The sequence below is a fragment of the Lepidochelys kempii genome, chromosome 9 (genome assembly GCF_965140265.1).
Source record: "Lepidochelys kempii isolate rLepKem1 chromosome 9, rLepKem1.hap2, whole genome shotgun sequence".
Taxonomy (NCBI): Eukaryota; Metazoa; Chordata; order Testudines; family Cheloniidae; genus Lepidochelys; species Lepidochelys kempii.
In genome coordinates this window covers 34,718,980-34,735,465 of record NC_133264.1, presented here as the reverse complement: position 1 = coordinate 34,735,465, position 16,486 = coordinate 34,718,980, and the positions used below count along the sequence as shown (strand labels likewise).

The window sequence follows — 16,486 nt, the reverse complement described above, 5'->3', positions numbered from 1 at the left end:
GCTCCCTGCCTGAGGCTGAAGCCCTTGAACTTTGGCTTCCCCATCCAGGGCAGTGGGGCTCGGGCTTTGGCCACCCTCCCCCCACCCCCACCCCACCCCCCGCCCAAGACAGTGGAGCTCAGGCTTTGGCTTTGGCCCCACCACCCAGGGCAGAAGGGCTCTGGCGGGCTCAGGCTTTGATTCCCCCCCCTCCTCCCCCGCAGGGTTGTGTAGTAATTTTGATTGTCAGAAGGGGATTATGGTTCACTGAAGTTTGAGAACCCCTGCTCTTACTCATGAAAGAAGCTGACCGGAATGCCCAGATTATTCTGTACCATTTTTAAACATCTGATTGCTGAACAGCAGAGGGAGGCTTATGGGTTATTTTTTTACAGCACATATTAAAAATATTCATTTTCTCTTTTTAATTACTTATTACAATCTATATTCCTAAAAAGTAATATCAGTGTGATGTCACATCAGGTGTGATATGCTGTCATGTCAATAATGTATGAAGTTTAGTCATGAACTTTTGGTATGGATGCATTTGCAGACTTACGTGTGCCTACCAATTGGATATTTGTGAGCGAACAGATTGAATGTGCTCACAAATACCTGATTTGCAGATGTACACTGGTATTTGCTCTCATAGGTGAGGCACCATGCACATATCTGCACGCAAGTTGCATACACTTAACCTTTATAATCAGGCTTGTGGTGTTATAGATGTTCAGATACTTTCTTTTTTAATTCTATATGAGAAATACCAGAAACTTTAATAGAAAGCCCTTGTATTTTGTAATGTGTTTGCTTGTAAGAGGATAACTCCAAATTAATCACTTCAGGCTCCATTTTTCTTTTTCCATTGCTTTTAAGAGATGATTTAATGCTATTATGAGCTACTGGTTTTAATGCTATTCCATACAATTGCTGCTATAGGATTTCCAGGAAGAACAGGTCTGAAAGGAGAAAGAGGAGATAAAGGTATACAAGGATCAGCAGGGCTTGATGGGACATCAGGAGTATCAGGTCTGCCAGGTATGCAGTATCTGCTATGAAAATTAAAAGCAGCATGTTCACAGTACCACATAGACTGTAGAGATGGTGGTAACCACACAGAGGAGTGGAAAACCAAAGTTTTAAGGTTATTATAAAATAAATAATAATAATAATAATAATATGATTACTTAACCTAAACTCTCTCTGTTAATCTACCTCGACTGTGATTATTTCAAGCTTTCCGAAACTATGAGCAGCTTCAAAAAGCTGCTAATTTAAAAAAAAAAAATCTGCTCCCCAAATGTTTCCTTCTTTCTTCCCAGATGTGGAATTCCACCAAATTACATGGGTTTGTTATACAGGACAAGCAATATTAAGTCCTGAACCAATGACAAGTCTAAGATCCAAATATCTCATAAGCCAGCAGCACTAGAAATGGGTGCTTTGTACTATTGAAGAGAAGTTCGGAATCCACTGGTTTCCCAGTGGCATAAAGCAATTGTAACTTCAATGGTAATTGAAACTGCTAAAAGTATTGTGGCATTAAGATTGATAGAAAAGCTATTTTAGATACTTTAGAAGTTTCTTATTTTAATTACAATTCTTCTCTCCCGATACATGATGATGTGGGATGGTGTACTGAAAAGGGTTTATTGAGCCTGGATTGAGATGACGTAGTTATTAACTCAGTTGTGGGTGTGCTACGTATGAGTAGCACAGTCTTTTCAGGCTCATGCGGATAAAACTTTGATGCCATGCTGCATCACCATGTGTTCTTTTTAGCTGTGTCTTTGAGATTATTTCTTCTTAGAAATCATCATATAAAACTTGATTAAGTAAGTAAAAATATATCTGGGCTTGTGCTCACACAAATAGCCCACACCAGGAGAGAAACAGTCCATGTTAGATATCATTATTGACAGACCAAGTAGGCAACAGGAAGAGGCCAGTACCAGTAACAGGAAAAAGCAATAACTAGCAAGAAAGAGTGCTGGTGCTCCAGCTCTGTCCCTATTTTAATGTCTCATGTAGAGCAGAACCAAACCTCACTTATCTGTATATGCAGCGGAACCAGCCTATGTATGCATCTTGTCTATCAGAGAAATTAGGCATATAGGTGGCAATTCTAAATGATATTAAATTAAAAAGTCACCAAACTGAAATGTATCCACACTGACACAAGAAAAGGTCAGGAAGAAACTCCACAAACCACACAAAAAAACCTCAAATCCTCTCTAATCCTATTACAAAGCACTTGGTGGATAGACAGTGTAGGTCCTTGCAATGTGCTCAGAAGTTCACCAGTCTCAGACCTACAAGGGAAGAAAAATCCAAAGCAAAACAAAATCTTAATCTATATCTATGAAGTCCCCAATGGTCTAGACTTGGGATATCACAGCTGTGGAACTGCCAGCCACAGGAACTAAGAATTGCTGCAAATCTGACAGTCTCCAGGCTGAAATACAAGGCCCATTTCTTTGCCAGGGCTTCCAAAAATAATAAAAGTAATGAAAAATCTGTAACTGTGCTGGGCAGAGGAAGAAATTATATTTAGACTACCAATTGATTTAAACACTTCTGAGATGCCATGGCAATGAGCATGGGAATGGATACTTTGTGCTCATGATAAGTGTACTAAGCAGCCTAAATCTGAGGCACACATGTTGAGACAATGTTGATACTTTGTCATCTTACAGGTCCCAAAGGAGTTGTAGGTCTGCCAGGATTTCCTGGAAGACAAGGATTACCAGGACCTCCAGGAGACAGAGGTGATATGGGAATGCCAGGTGATTCTTTATAAAATCTTGTTACAAATTCATATACTAAATAGAAATAGCTGTACACTTACTGTGGGCACAATCCTGCAGTACCTATTCAGACAAGTAATCTTTACCCCCTGAAGTACCTATCAACCTTATTGGGACTAGTCGAATCAGCAAGGATTGAGCTCTATATCTGTAAATATCGAACATGATTATACTAAAGTTAGTGCTACATATGTACTCAGCATGCAATCTTGTAATAAATTTACTGAATAGTATTTTAACTTAACTTAGCTGTTTTAACTAAAACAGTAACTAAAACCTGCTCTTATACAACTGTGGTTAACTTCCTTATGGGGATTGAAGATACTATTAATATTTTGGGATACCATGTAAACGTAGTAAAATGAGATTGATCAACTTGCAAACAAGATTCAAATCCAGCTAAATAATGTTATTTTGCAAATTTCTTTTTGTGCGTTCATTTACTATTTTCGTCAGTTGTGAAAGATGTGCCAAGATTCTATTAGATATTGTTATAGCAACAGAAATACAATCTGGCTCAGATGAGGCTCCTGCTATTCCTTTTTTTCCCCAATTGACTTTTCTGAGATGAGAAGGAAAGCATGATGTCTCTGCGTGGGTGGAGACTAGAAGTGCCATACAGGACCTGTACAGTGTTTCTGGAGAACGCAGTTAGAATTGGGCTGATATGTAGCAGTACTACTGCTAGTCTTACCTTGACATATCATATTTTATCATAGTCACATGCCAGCCACGTGTTCATGGGTCTCTCTGAGGGAACTCCTGCTTGGAGTGAAAGCACAAATCATTCTCTCAAGTGTGTTTAGAGACCTATAAAGTGGGAGAGAGAAGCTTGAGAGTCCACTCTGAGCACTGATGAGGAGCAGCTCGGATTTAGCTGCAGAGTGCTGGTGTTTGGGCTGCTGTGGAAGAGGAAGAGGCTGGCTAAAGAACTCATGCTCAAGAACCCAGAAGGGTTTTGGGAGCCCCCCCCGCCACACACGCACACACACACAAATATACATAATTTACAATTAATTAATGTAATGCAAAATGCAATGGTCAAGTTGAGAAATAAGCTCTCAGAAATCAGGATACAGTAACTCCTCGCTTAACATTGTAGTTATGTTCCTGAAAAATGCTACTTTAAGCGAAACGATGTTAAACGAATCCAATTTCTCCATAAGAATTCATGTAAATAGGGGGGGTTAGGTTCCAGGGAAATTTTTTTTCGCCAGACAAAATACACTCACTCTCTCTCTCTTTCTCTCTCATATATATATAGATCTCATTTATATATATATATATGAGAGAGAAAGAGAGAGAGAGTGAGTGTATATATACACACACACAGTATAAGTTTAAACAAACAATTATATACTGTACACAGCAATGATGATTGTGAAGGTTGGTTGAGGTGGTGAACTCAGAGGGTGGGATATTGCCCAGGGAATGCCTTACTGCTAAATGATGAACTAGCACTTGGCTCAGCCCTCAAGGGTAACACGTTGTTAATGTAGCCTCACACTCTGCAAGGCAGCACGAATGGAGGGAGGGGAGACAGCATGGCAGAGAGACAGACACACACCGTGTGTGTGAGAGAGAGAAGAGCATTGCCCCTTTAAGTACGCTGACCCCATTCTAAGTACACTACCTTTTAAAGTAAATCAGCAAGTTGAGACAGCAGCTGCTGCCCGCAAGCTCCCTGAGTCCTGTCGTGTCCCCCACCCCACCTCCGCTCTGTGGAGATGGGGTAAAGGAGTGGGGGGCAAGAGCAGGGGGGGGAATACCCTGATATTAGCACCCCTCTTCCTGACCGCCTGACCCCCGCGCACAGCAAGCAAGAGGCTATTGGGAGCAACTCCAAGGCAGAGGGCAAGAGCAGCATATGGCAGTCGGGGGAGGGACAGCTGAATTGCCCAGCAATTGATAGCCTGCTGGGTGGCTGCTGCACAGGGAACTTAGGGGAGCAGGGAGCTGATAGGGGGGCTGCCAGTCCACCCTGGTTCCAAGCCCGCACCAGCCAGCTGCAACGGGCTGCTCTTTACGCAAACAGTGGACAAAGCAGGTGGCTGCCAAACAACGTTATAAGGGAGTATTGCACAACTTTAAACGAGCATGTTCTCTGATCAGCAATATAACAACAAAACAATGTTAACCGGGACGACTTTAAGTGAGAAGTTACTGTACTCCAAAAGGTGAGGCTGAAAGTTCAAATTTAATTGTTCTTGTCCTTATGGTCTCTTCATATCATTTTGTATTTTTGTCAACTGACACAATATATGATATTATGCCAATTTATATAAGATTACAGAAGAAATTTTGTTTTACACTTTGGGCTAAATTTATTACTCTATGCACTATTTTTTTTAAGCAGACCTCATTTTAGCCTCAAATTGTGTGCCTGCAATTAACTGGAGGTATAAATAATACAATTTAGCAATTTGACTATCTGATTGTCCTTGTTGTTAATGTTGTGTCTAACTGCTATAATTTCTGCAACTCCAATTAATAGTGGGCACAAACTAGCACCCACAGAATTCAAACCCATTAAAAAAGTATAGGGCATCACACCAATCTTGCAAAACATGATTGACACAAAATTCACAGGAAATTGCTGGAGGGATGCCATGATATAGGAAAACTCTTCTGGGATTATCCCAAAGACTTCAGGTCTGATGCTGGAAAATTGATCCAAGAGTTATTTCAGGGATATTTTCCCAAAACTATTATTAAAATATTAGGAAAATGTCTTGATTTGCTGAAGTTAAACAAAGACAGAACTTGTTAAGATTACTTGTGATAGCAGCTAATAAGTACAATGTACCTTCTGTAACTCATAATCTATACTATCTCAACTCTGCTGTTTTCCCTTACTACTTTTAATTGCAACCATTTCTTTTAATATGTATGTAAGAAAATAAATTGTACTGTCAGTTATCTGTTTTACTTTAATAGGCCATAAAGCATAGGAAATATCTAGTATGATATGTTATGGTGATGCTTTTGAGAGTGATACCTATATTTGCATCACTCCAGGTTCTAAAGGGGAGAGAGGATCTCGAGGTTTACCAGGACCATCTGGTGCACAAGGCCCTCCAGGCCTTCTTGGTTTTTCAGGTGATAAAGGAGAACCAGCTAGTTCAGCATCTGGGCCTCCAGGAAAACCAGGACCAAAGGTACAGCAAGAAGACAATGGATAAGCTATGGTAATGACACAATAGGCAGCACCTTTTGAATGCGGATGAAATAATGTGAAGTATAAGCAAGGGCAGAAAAATTTTATGGTGCAAGCTAACCCATTCAGCACTGTAGGGAAATAATCTGCTGTTGATGAGAAATATTGAAATCCTATCCTGTCAACATTTTAGGAGAAATCAATGAGTTGGTTTTTTGTTCCCCTGTGTCCAGGAGTTTCATATTTGAAAAGATGGAACCTCTTGGAATAATTTTCATATTTTTATTTATGAAGACTGATCCTTTTGAGAATAAGAACTGGTGCTGACAAATATTTGCTGACGATTATCAAGTGGTTCGGAAATCCATTTATCCCATTTAAAGAAAATAAGACAATTTTAAAGTTGTGCTATCAGTTTTTGACGGAGTAGTAATGTCAAGATGAAACATGAGTTGTTACTTTTTAAAACAGTTCAATTTTCTCTAGAAAAGTTAGGCCATGTGACTGTAATTCAGTGTCACATATTTAGGTCCATGAGCAGCTAAAACCCACGTTTTCAAATACAAATTAATTGTAATCTATTTACTTGCTGCATAGATAATTTGAAATGTGTGGATCAGCTTGTATGTTGTATTACACCTTAGGCATTCCATCCAATCTATGTGTCTTGATTTTTATACCATGCCCATGCCTGTTCTATCTAGGAACCATTGCTTATTATCTTGGACCTATATGTAGGAACATACTAATTATATTGGGTCGGACCAATTATCCATCTACTTCAGAGCCTTGTTTTTGACAGGTTTCAGAGTTGCAGCCGTGTTGGTCTGTATTCGCAAAAAGAAAAGGAGGACTTGTGGCACCTTAGAGACTAACAAATTTATTTGAGCATAAGCATCCGATGAAGTGAGCTGTAGCTCACAAAAGCTTATGCTCAATAAATTTGTTAGTCTCTAAGGTGCCACAAGTCCTCCTTTTCTTTTTGTTTTTGACAGTGGCCTAAACCAGATAATTCATAGGAAGGTGGAAATTTAAAAAAAAAAACTTCATCTAGACATTTGTGTACAACTATATATTATGGAGAAATTAATTCCCAGGCCCCCAGAGGGTGACCATTTTATATTCAGGAGCTGTTACACTTTATTGGCTTTTACACTAGCTGGTTTATGTGGTGTTGGTGATACTGAGTGTGTGGAGAAAATAGAGGCCAGAGATTCAGGGAACTGCTTTGTGAGATATTTAAAATACATTGGACATGTGTTTCAGAAACTAAGATCTCTCTTTGAAACCATCAGTGGTGCATTATAAAATTTTAGAAGCAACATGTCATATGCCTACTTTGATATTTTCTGTCTGCAGATTATCTCACAACAAATAGCCATGATTATATTCACATCAGCATTAATACATGTGATTTTTTTAGAAGGCTACTAATTCAATATGCATTTTAACTTAATTAAAATCTTATCCAAAATGTATTTGGCTGCTGCTTCTTAGGGTGATCCAGGTCCCCCGGGAGAAATGGGAAGAAAAGGGGTAAGAGGATCACCAGGTCAACCAGGACTTGTAGGAGAACCCGGACTAGCTGGAAACAGGGGGGATTGTGGAAAACCAGGAGCTCCAGGTGAGCTTTGGTTTTGGAAAATGGTGAGATTTTACATGCTTTTAGCAAAAGGGAATCTCCAAATCCTCCAACAGAAATAACTAGGCCAGCTCCTCAACTAATGGGAGTTGGCAAAGCACCATTGAAATTAAGGGAGCTGTGCTAGTTTACATCAGCTGAGAATCTGGTCCAAGTAAAATCATAGTAGATCTAGCAAGCCATTAACTCTGGATCCAGTATAGATCTGAATTCAGGGTGATGCAGCTTTTTCTTCTTTTTCTTCCAAACTCTCCCCCCCATTTACAGGGCCATCTGAATGTGCTGGAGATACTGGCTCTAAAGGGTGCAAGGGGGTGGCAGGACCAAGAGGCACTGAAGGCCCTCCAGGTTGGATTTTTATCCTCTCTCTCATTTCTTTCCCAGCTCTCTGCATTCTTGGTTGTTTCCTCTGTTGACATGAGATAGCTGAGATTTTCAATTTCTTCTATCAGAGGGGTAGCCATGTTAGTCTGTATCCACAAAAACAATGAGGAGTCCAGTGGCACCTTAAAGACTAACAGATTTATTTGGGCATAAGCTTTCGTGGGTAAAAACCCACTTCTTCAACTACAAGTGGAGGACCAATGCTGAAGGCCAATTCAGTCAGGGTGGATGTGGTCCACTCCCAATAATGGATGAGGAGGTAGTATTGACACTTGTAAGGTAACTCCCTTCTCTTCACGTGCCAACATATATTTATGCCTGTATCTGTAATTTTCACTCCATGTATCCGAAGAAGTGGGTTTTTACCCACGAAAGCTTATGCCCAAATAAATCTGTTAGTCTTTAAGCTTCCACCGGACTCCTTGTTGTTTTTGTCAGTTTCTTCTGAGTTTTTTGCAAATTACTTTATATATTTTTGAAATTGGGTTCTGAAGTTCTTTAACATTTCCATCATAAAGCTATAGGTACAGTTATAAAGTTTTAGTACAATTTTAAACCCAGAGAAGGGGGTTTTTAAAAATCGGGACACTAAAGATTGCAGGGAGATGTAATAGCCTCACAAGTGGTGAGAAAGGCCTGCTCTGCCTCCTGAAAGATCATTGAGATATCCACAGTGGATGAAAAAACAAAGACCTAGCCAGAAGTAGAAAAAAAGCAGTCAGAGAAGAGAGTGAAAAAGACAGAGGGTGACAGTCCATTGCTAGAGTAACAAAGATCAGAACACTTTAAAATATACATATAGGGAGATGTATACGTATCTACTATACATTTTATTGAAATGAAAACAATGGGGGAAATAGCCATTATCAACAAAATTAGTATTGAGTATTGCCATGTCCAGATTCCCGTCTCATTTACTCCAAGGTAAATCGGGAGTAGTGCTGTTGACTTCCATGAAATTACTTTACATTTATACTAGTATAAGAGAGGTCAGACTCTCATTCTCACTCAGTAAGTCTCAAACCCGCCAGAGGATCTAGGCATTGAGACCCTGAGGCCCAGATGGGGTCCGTTATTGTGATCCCATTGACAGACTGGGTCTTACAATTTCTCTGAAAGACACAGGAAAGTAGCCTGTAAGCATAATGTGGGTCTAATTCTGAATCCATTGAAATTCACGGGAGTTTTGCCAGTGAGTTCTGTGGGAGCAGGATACTGCACTTTACCACCATTTATACACTAGTACAGTTGTGGGGGTTTTTAATGCACCACTGTTAATAACACTCTAGTAAATGAGCATCATTTCCTTGTCATTTTGCATTTCAAACAGATAAGTAAAAATGAAAATGACAGTTTATAATTCTCAGGTGCAATAGGAGCCCCTGGAGCCAACGGAGCTGTTGGAGAAAGGGGGAATCAAGGACAGGATGGTCTTCCTGGCTCCCCAGGGGAAAAGGGAGAACGAGGTACTGCAGTATAATATTTTCATGTTATTTTAAACTCATTTCCTTTCGTGTTCACAATTCTTGTCAATCCTGTGGGCTAAAAGAGGAATCCCCTGAAGTACAAAAATTATGTTGGTAACTAAAAGGTTTCTTTCACACTTCACAAACTTTCTGTATGAATTTTGCATAGGACATCAAAATACAGTATATACACATGGCTCCTGCATGACATTTCTGGTTTATAATGATCATTATATAGTCCATTTTAATGTCCACGTCTACAAAGGTAAGGGTATTGCTGATAATATCTGAGGTGGCCTCAAAAATGCTCTAAGAGTTAGAGATATTACCCCTTTATGGTGAAGCAACAGCCTCAACTGCTAGATGGAATAAGAACTTAGAAGCCAGCCTTGGGTTTACTCATATGAATAAAGTTACTCACCTGCTTACATCTTTGCAGGATCCAGCCCTTTAACTCTCAAATCCTTCAGTTAGATGCTCTTCCTCTTTTCGCCCAGCAGCCACAGAAAGTTACAGTTCTTCCTCATTTACAGAAGAAAAGTGTTTTCACGTTTTTAGCCTCAAGCTGCTTTTTTGTGTTAGTATAAAAACAGATATTCAGTATTTTTTCTTCATATCAAGTTCTTAATAACGACTGTCATATTATTTTCACTTTTCACATACTTAAGTTTCTTTTTGCATTTTTCTTAGTTGATTTAAAACAAATGCAGTGTTTTTCCTGGTTTTTTCTTCAATTTGGTTGTGTGTATGTGTGTGTGAAAATAGGCTTTAGCATTGGTAAGATACGCCTCAAATATGACTGTAAAATGTGCCTCCCAGATTAAAAAGGATGGTACCTCATTCATATTTCCGAGTAGCAGCATAGCACAAATCCAAACTAATAAAGATTTTTCAGATAATTAAAATGTGATGTTTGATCCAGTATATGTTGAACAAATGTATGGAATGTTAGACAAATATAACATGTATCTTCCACCAGTGCTTAAGGGCTGTTGAGTCGCACATGAAATATTATTTTGCAGGTGAACCCGGGTGGCAGATTCCAGGTCCACAAGGTATTTCTGGTCCTAAAGGTGAGTATTTTCAGCTACCATGAGTTTGGTTTTTAAACAGGTTTGGGGATTTTTTTGCCTTAAGCCAAATTCTGCACTTGGATGCTTAAATTGTCACTTAGGCTCTTAAAAAAGAGGGAGAGTGATTCTGTAGTTAAAACCAGTGATCCGGCCCTATTTGTTAGGTTTCAAGATGTCTTACTTGTACAGTTAAGTCTATATGATACAGAGAAATCAAGGACATATTTCCTGCTTTTATAAAGGTGTAGTCAAGCACAAGATTCTCTAGTTTGTTTTCTACAGCAATTTGATTATCAGGATATGTTCTAATACAGGAAGCTGTTGCTACTGTGCACTAGCCATTGTCTGCCAGGATAAAAGAAAGCCACATCCATTTCTTTTCATGTAAATTCCCTTTCACTTTTATTCAGCTCTCTCTTCTTGTACCTCCATGCTTGGAGTTGCAAGAGGGGGAAATGATTTCCTGAGACGGACAAGAGCAGTTCCCAATCTCAGTAATGAAAAGATTTCCCTTCACGTGTAAAGCAAGGAGTTCAAGAACAGCACTATGAACAAAATAAGTCAGTTCTGGATCCTGATATTTTTAGCTGTGGCTTGGTTTAAAAGGATTTACCAGTTCCACCTGAAAAACTATAGCATTTTTTATCATGGCAACCAACAATCCTATGTTGTTTTTTCTTCCTCAACTCTTTCCAGTCCTTTGTCAAAATAACTCCTTCGCACAGCCAAGCTCTCCAGTGCAGTCTCAGAAGAACAGCAGCATGTTACCCATCCCACAGTGAGTGCTGCCTGCCCTGAGCTACATTGTTACAGGAGACAACTTGTTGGTGTAAGGCAAACAGGCACTTGGCACCTACTCTGACAACAGTCCCATTTTCAATGTATAATAAATGTGTGCATTCTTGGTTGCCGGGATTCTGAAAGTAATGGCTGCCCCATTGAAAATTATCTCAGAACTTATTAAGCAACTTTTTATGTTTCACAGGAATCAAAGGTGACAAGGGGATTCCTGGTTGTCCAGGACCAGAAGGTATTAAAGGTCTAATGGGGGATCCAGGACCAATGGGACCTCCTGGATTGAATGGAAAGCCAGGATTCCCAGGTGCACCAGGCATAACAATTCCCGGCCAGAAAGGAAATAGAGGTCTTGCCGGAGTGAATGGAAGACTGGGTGTGTTGCTCTTATTTCCTATTGATGGGAAAAGAAGTTTTAGTATCTAGTGGAGATGGTTTGGCAAATCTAGAATCACAGATGACAGGGGCTTATGCACTTTATGATTAAGCAGACAGTTGCTTTATCAGTTGGTGTATCTTTACCATTGCAAAAAACAACGTATGTCTACACAATGAAACATAAAACTAAAATAACATAATGGATCTCAATCCATGAACCACATCTTCTGCTAAAATCCCAATCCTTCCCCCTACCCCTACATAAAACCCTTGGATTCCGTGCCAGCCCTGGGCCAGTGGTTTTGCACAGGTATTACCAAGAGCCTACTTAAGGGCAATGAGGTAGCACTGGTGTCACGTAAAGTCTAATTTGGTCTGAACAGCCTTGGTAACTGGTGCTGGGTGTAGGATGGAAATAACCCAGCTCTCAACCCAGATTTCAGGTTGTGTGTGCAGGGCTCGCAGTTGGAAAAAATACACGTTTATGCTTCTTGCTCTGGAATCATTGAGGGACAATGAACATGGAGCCCCATGATGCCACTTCTGCAGAGTCATTTTTCATGGCAGAGCTGTGCTGTAAATAATGCTGCCATGAAATATGCCTACTGATTGCCTTTACTGATTCAACTTTTTTTTAAAATGTAGGTATTCCTGGTAGTCCAGGATCTTCTGGAACCCCTGTGTACAGCATAAAAGGAAACAAAGGTGTTAGAGGTATAGATGTCATACCAGGACCACCAGGACTGGTAGGCAGTATTGGTCCTCAAGGTTCAACAGTAAGTGAAATGAATACTCCTTCTTTCTTACTCGCTTTTTAATTTCACAGTTTTGGTGAAAATTACACCCAGGCAAAAAAAGTTGTGATGTAAGAAAGAAATTAAGGTGAGTACTTGTTGTGCATAAGCTTCAGAGGGCATCTGTGATAAATGAAGGGGGGGGGGAGGTAGCTCCCTTTTATGGACACCCAGCCAGCCAGTTAGCGATGAAATCCCTGTTAGTAGCTATTCTCTACTTGCTTTACTTGTAAAGGGTTAAACAAGCCCATAGGTAAAAGGAAGGGAGTGGGCACCTGACCAAAAGAACCAATGGGGGGGCTAGAACTTCTTAAAATTGGGGAAAAAACTTTCCCTTTGTCTATCTGTTGTTGTCCTCATGGAGAAGAGACACAGAGCAGCAATGCTGTAAGAAGCTTGCAGCAGGTATGAAAAATCATTAAATCATATCTAGAAACTACTCTTTTGAAACCCCAGATATGTAAATAGACCAGGAAATGTCAAGGAAGACACGATTAGGTTTATCTCTTTTATTTCTGTAAGGCTTGTGGACTCCTCTTGCTAAGACTCAAATGCTTTTGTTTTTTTTGTAACCTTTAAGCTGGACCTCAAGAAAACCATTCTTGATGCTTAATTATTATATTTACTCTTTTTAAATCTAGCAATAGCCTAAGTTCCAGATGTATTTTCTTTCTTTTTGTTTTTAATAAAAGTTACCTTTTTTAAGAGCAGGATTGGGTTTTTTATGTCCTAAGAGGTTTGTGCACATGTTGTTTAATTAGCTGGCAGCAACAGCTAATTTCCTTTGTTTTCTTTCTCAGTTCTTCCCCGGAGGGTGGGTGAAAGGGCTTGAGGGTACCCCACAGGGAGGAATTCCCAAGTGCGCCTTCCTGGGTTCAAAGGGGTTTTTTTTGCATTTGGGTGGTGGCAGCATCTACCCATCCAAAGTCAGAGAGAAGCTGTAACCTTGAGAGTTTAATACAAGCCTGGAGTGGCCAGTATTAATTGTTAGAATCCTTGTGGGCCCCCCACCTTCTGCACTCAAAGTGCCAGAGTGGGGAATAAGCCTAGACAGCATCGAACACATCACCATGAATTTTTAGTAGTTTCCTTGCTTTTGCTGTTTTATCATTCCTGAGTGTAGCTCCTGGTGGATGAATTTCTATTTACTTGTTTTCTTAAGAGTGGGCAGAATATTTCTAGCCTGCTTGCAAACACGTAGGGTCAGATGTCGTCATCGGATTACAGTATGTTTGTAGGCACATTTTGCAGTAGCTCAGATATTTCCCCTTTGGACATTCTGTCTCAATTTTTGGTTGAGCTGTAGAAATTAATGGACATGTTTTGTGTCATTCTGTTTGTCTGAAAAATAGCATAGTCAGTAACCTATTGAATTCTAAGTAAAAACCCAGACAGCCTATCTTGCAGTGTCTGAATACTGCTATGATTTTTCTTCATTCTTGTTGTCTGACTTGCAGGGAGTTGAAGGCACCCCAGGCAATACAGGCCCTAGAGGTGAACCTGGCTTTACAGGACTTCCAGGTGTAACAGGTATTCACCTATTTATTAAACATACTTTTTGTGGACAGCACAGTACCAGTTGTATAACTGGAGACATGGAACCTTCTTAGTAAAACGTGGCTGTAGAAGGGTCAGGGATGGAAAATTCACCAGAAGATCAGGTTTGCTCACAACTCATCCTCTCTGGGTTGTGTTTTATTGCAAAGATTCTGGTTTAGACCAACCTGACACCAACTCAATAAAAAGCATCTGCCTTCCCTTCATGCAACTTTTCAATCAATAAACTCACAATACAAAACAGGGTGGCTCCTATGGTTTACGAGACCTTTCAGCCATGGCTTCTAGTCAGCACAGTCAGTTGTACCCTATTCCTATCCACCATGATCCATCATTATGCACAAGGCCAGCGTAAGGATTTGGGGGAAGGTTTACCAAATGATTCTTTGGGATAAATTCAACCCATAGCTGACTGATTTTACATAAAAATGTTATGGGGGTTGGGATGAGGATATGTTTTTAGTTGGCCACAACCCAAGTTCTTTGAGACAGGGACTGTCTTTTATGTTTGCATAGCACCTAGCACAATGGGACCCCGTTCCTGATTGGGCATTCTGGATGCTATTTTAATACAGGATTACGCATTTTATTGCCAAAACAGCCCTGGGTGAATGACCAGGATTCCATCCCATATTTCACAGCTGTTAAAAATAAAAATCTGTATTATTGTAAATTGACTATATTTTACATGTAAATAATTGAGCATCAGTAGTCATGGAACCCTACAGTGCCATTTTTACCAAGTAAACAGTCACTGTAGCTTTTTGTTAACTCTGTGAGATCATGTACCCGGAGGATTCTTAAACGAATCTCTGAAACCACTGACAGTTTTTGGCTTCTACAATCATGCATGTGTCTATTCTTCCTTTTTAGGAGAAAAGGGTAATCGAGGACCCCCTGGACTAATGGGTGCAGCAGGACCTATTGGACCAAAGGGCCACCCTGGTAACCATTATTCTAGTTCTTCTCATTCTAGTGACCTGAAACTTTGTTTTGGGGGGCAGGGTGTTAATATAAAGCATCCAGCTCTTTGTTGTATTTCCACTGTTAGGTCAGCCTGGAGCACTTAGGAAAGCTACATATATCCCAGGAAATCAAGGACCTGCTGGATCACCTGGAAGCCCAGGACTACCAGGAGATCCAGGACCTCAAGGGCCACCAGGATTACATGGTATATGTTTTACCATTTGCCTAGACTACTTGATAAGACTTGTTCATGGTTGGCTGGCACCCTGAATTTCTGCATAGACACTTTTATCTCTCTTAATATCACTTTCCTTTTCTATTGTATTTTAGTGTCATATTGACAACCTCCTATTCATAACTTTGCCCCTAGTTCACTGGATGGGTAAGCAGTTCCCTTAACTTAGACCTGTGCAAAAAAGAATTCATGAACATTTTTGTCATGCTGCTCACAATTTCCTTTTGAGGAGATTCATGAAGATGATATTTGGGAAAGGTGATTAATCTTGACAAAAAATACCCGTTATAATACATAACAAAATGTGTATCTCTTTCAGGGGTTGACCTCATGGCACTTTTGTCTATGATTGTCATGTGTGGGCATTTGTTTTGTTTTTTTGTCTGCTTCATGTCAGCTCAAAAATTGCTTTTTGAAGAATCCTGGCCCCCATCAGGATGAGTACATTCATCCCAAAGGTTCTTAGATGAAAGACAGGAGCCAAGTAAACTCAGCCACCATCCCACTTCCTCTTGACTCCTGTTCCCTTTTTTGTTATCTCTCTCCTCATGTCCCACCTCTGATTCTTACCATCTCAGCCAGGAACTTCCAGAGGAGACCTTCCTCCCACTGAGTGGAGAGCCTTATGCTTTCTTCCCATTTTAGCTTAGCTGATCTTGCCACTGAGACACCGTGCCAGCATCATGCTGATTCCTCCATGGCAGTGTCCTCAGCTGATACTGAACACCATTTCCCAACTGCTTTCAGACTAAAGGAGGGGGTGAGACGAACCAGCAGGGAAGTGGAGCAGATCAGGCATGCCAGAGAAGTGGATGTTCCTAGCAGAAGCACATAAGGCCAGTTAGAACTACTGAGAATCCTGAACCAGCACCTCTTAGCAACCAAAATCAATTTCTGTTTTATGCTATGGTGCTCCTCTGAAATCTGGCCAATCCTTAAGGTGTAAGCTTCCCAAGACTTAGCTGGTTCCCTAAGGGTTAACAAAAGGCATAGAATAAAGGAACATTTTTTGTCTCTTACAAGAAAATTTATCTTATATTGGAATCTAAATTATTTATGGATCTAAGAGCAGCAACTCATACTGTTTTGGATTGTTACTGTACTTTTGGAAAATTTCAATAAAACAGCAAATGCTGAAAAAGGTATATAGTCAGGCCTCGATTTACGCTATCGTTGCGTTCTTGAAAAAACACTGTGCAAATAGAAATAGCTTAAAAAGATACCAAGGGTCTATGGGAAATAAAGGTTTAGGT

At 40.1% G+C, this 16,486-nt stretch overlaps 1 protein-coding gene across 1 annotated transcript in view; it reads left to right on the top strand.

The window, feature by feature from the left end:
* The window catches only part of COL4A3 (collagen type IV alpha 3 chain), a 69,869-nt gene that overhangs the window by 40,890 nt on the left and 12,493 nt on the right, over positions 1-16,486 (top strand). The window contains exons 22-30 of the mRNA XM_073358895.1: positions 2,676-2,765; positions 5,805-5,944; positions 10,458-10,508; positions 11,205-11,286; positions 11,494-11,679; positions 12,327-12,457; positions 13,933-14,005; positions 14,906-14,977; positions 15,084-15,203. Of these exons, the coding sequence (XP_073214996.1) occupies positions 2,676-2,765; positions 5,805-5,944; positions 10,458-10,508; positions 11,205-11,286; positions 11,494-11,679; positions 12,327-12,457; positions 13,933-14,005; positions 14,906-14,977; positions 15,084-15,203 (945 nt within the window). The remainder of the gene's footprint in view (positions 1-2,675; positions 2,766-5,804; positions 5,945-10,457; positions 10,509-11,204; positions 11,287-11,493; positions 11,680-12,326; positions 12,458-13,932; positions 14,006-14,905; positions 14,978-15,083; positions 15,204-16,486) is intronic.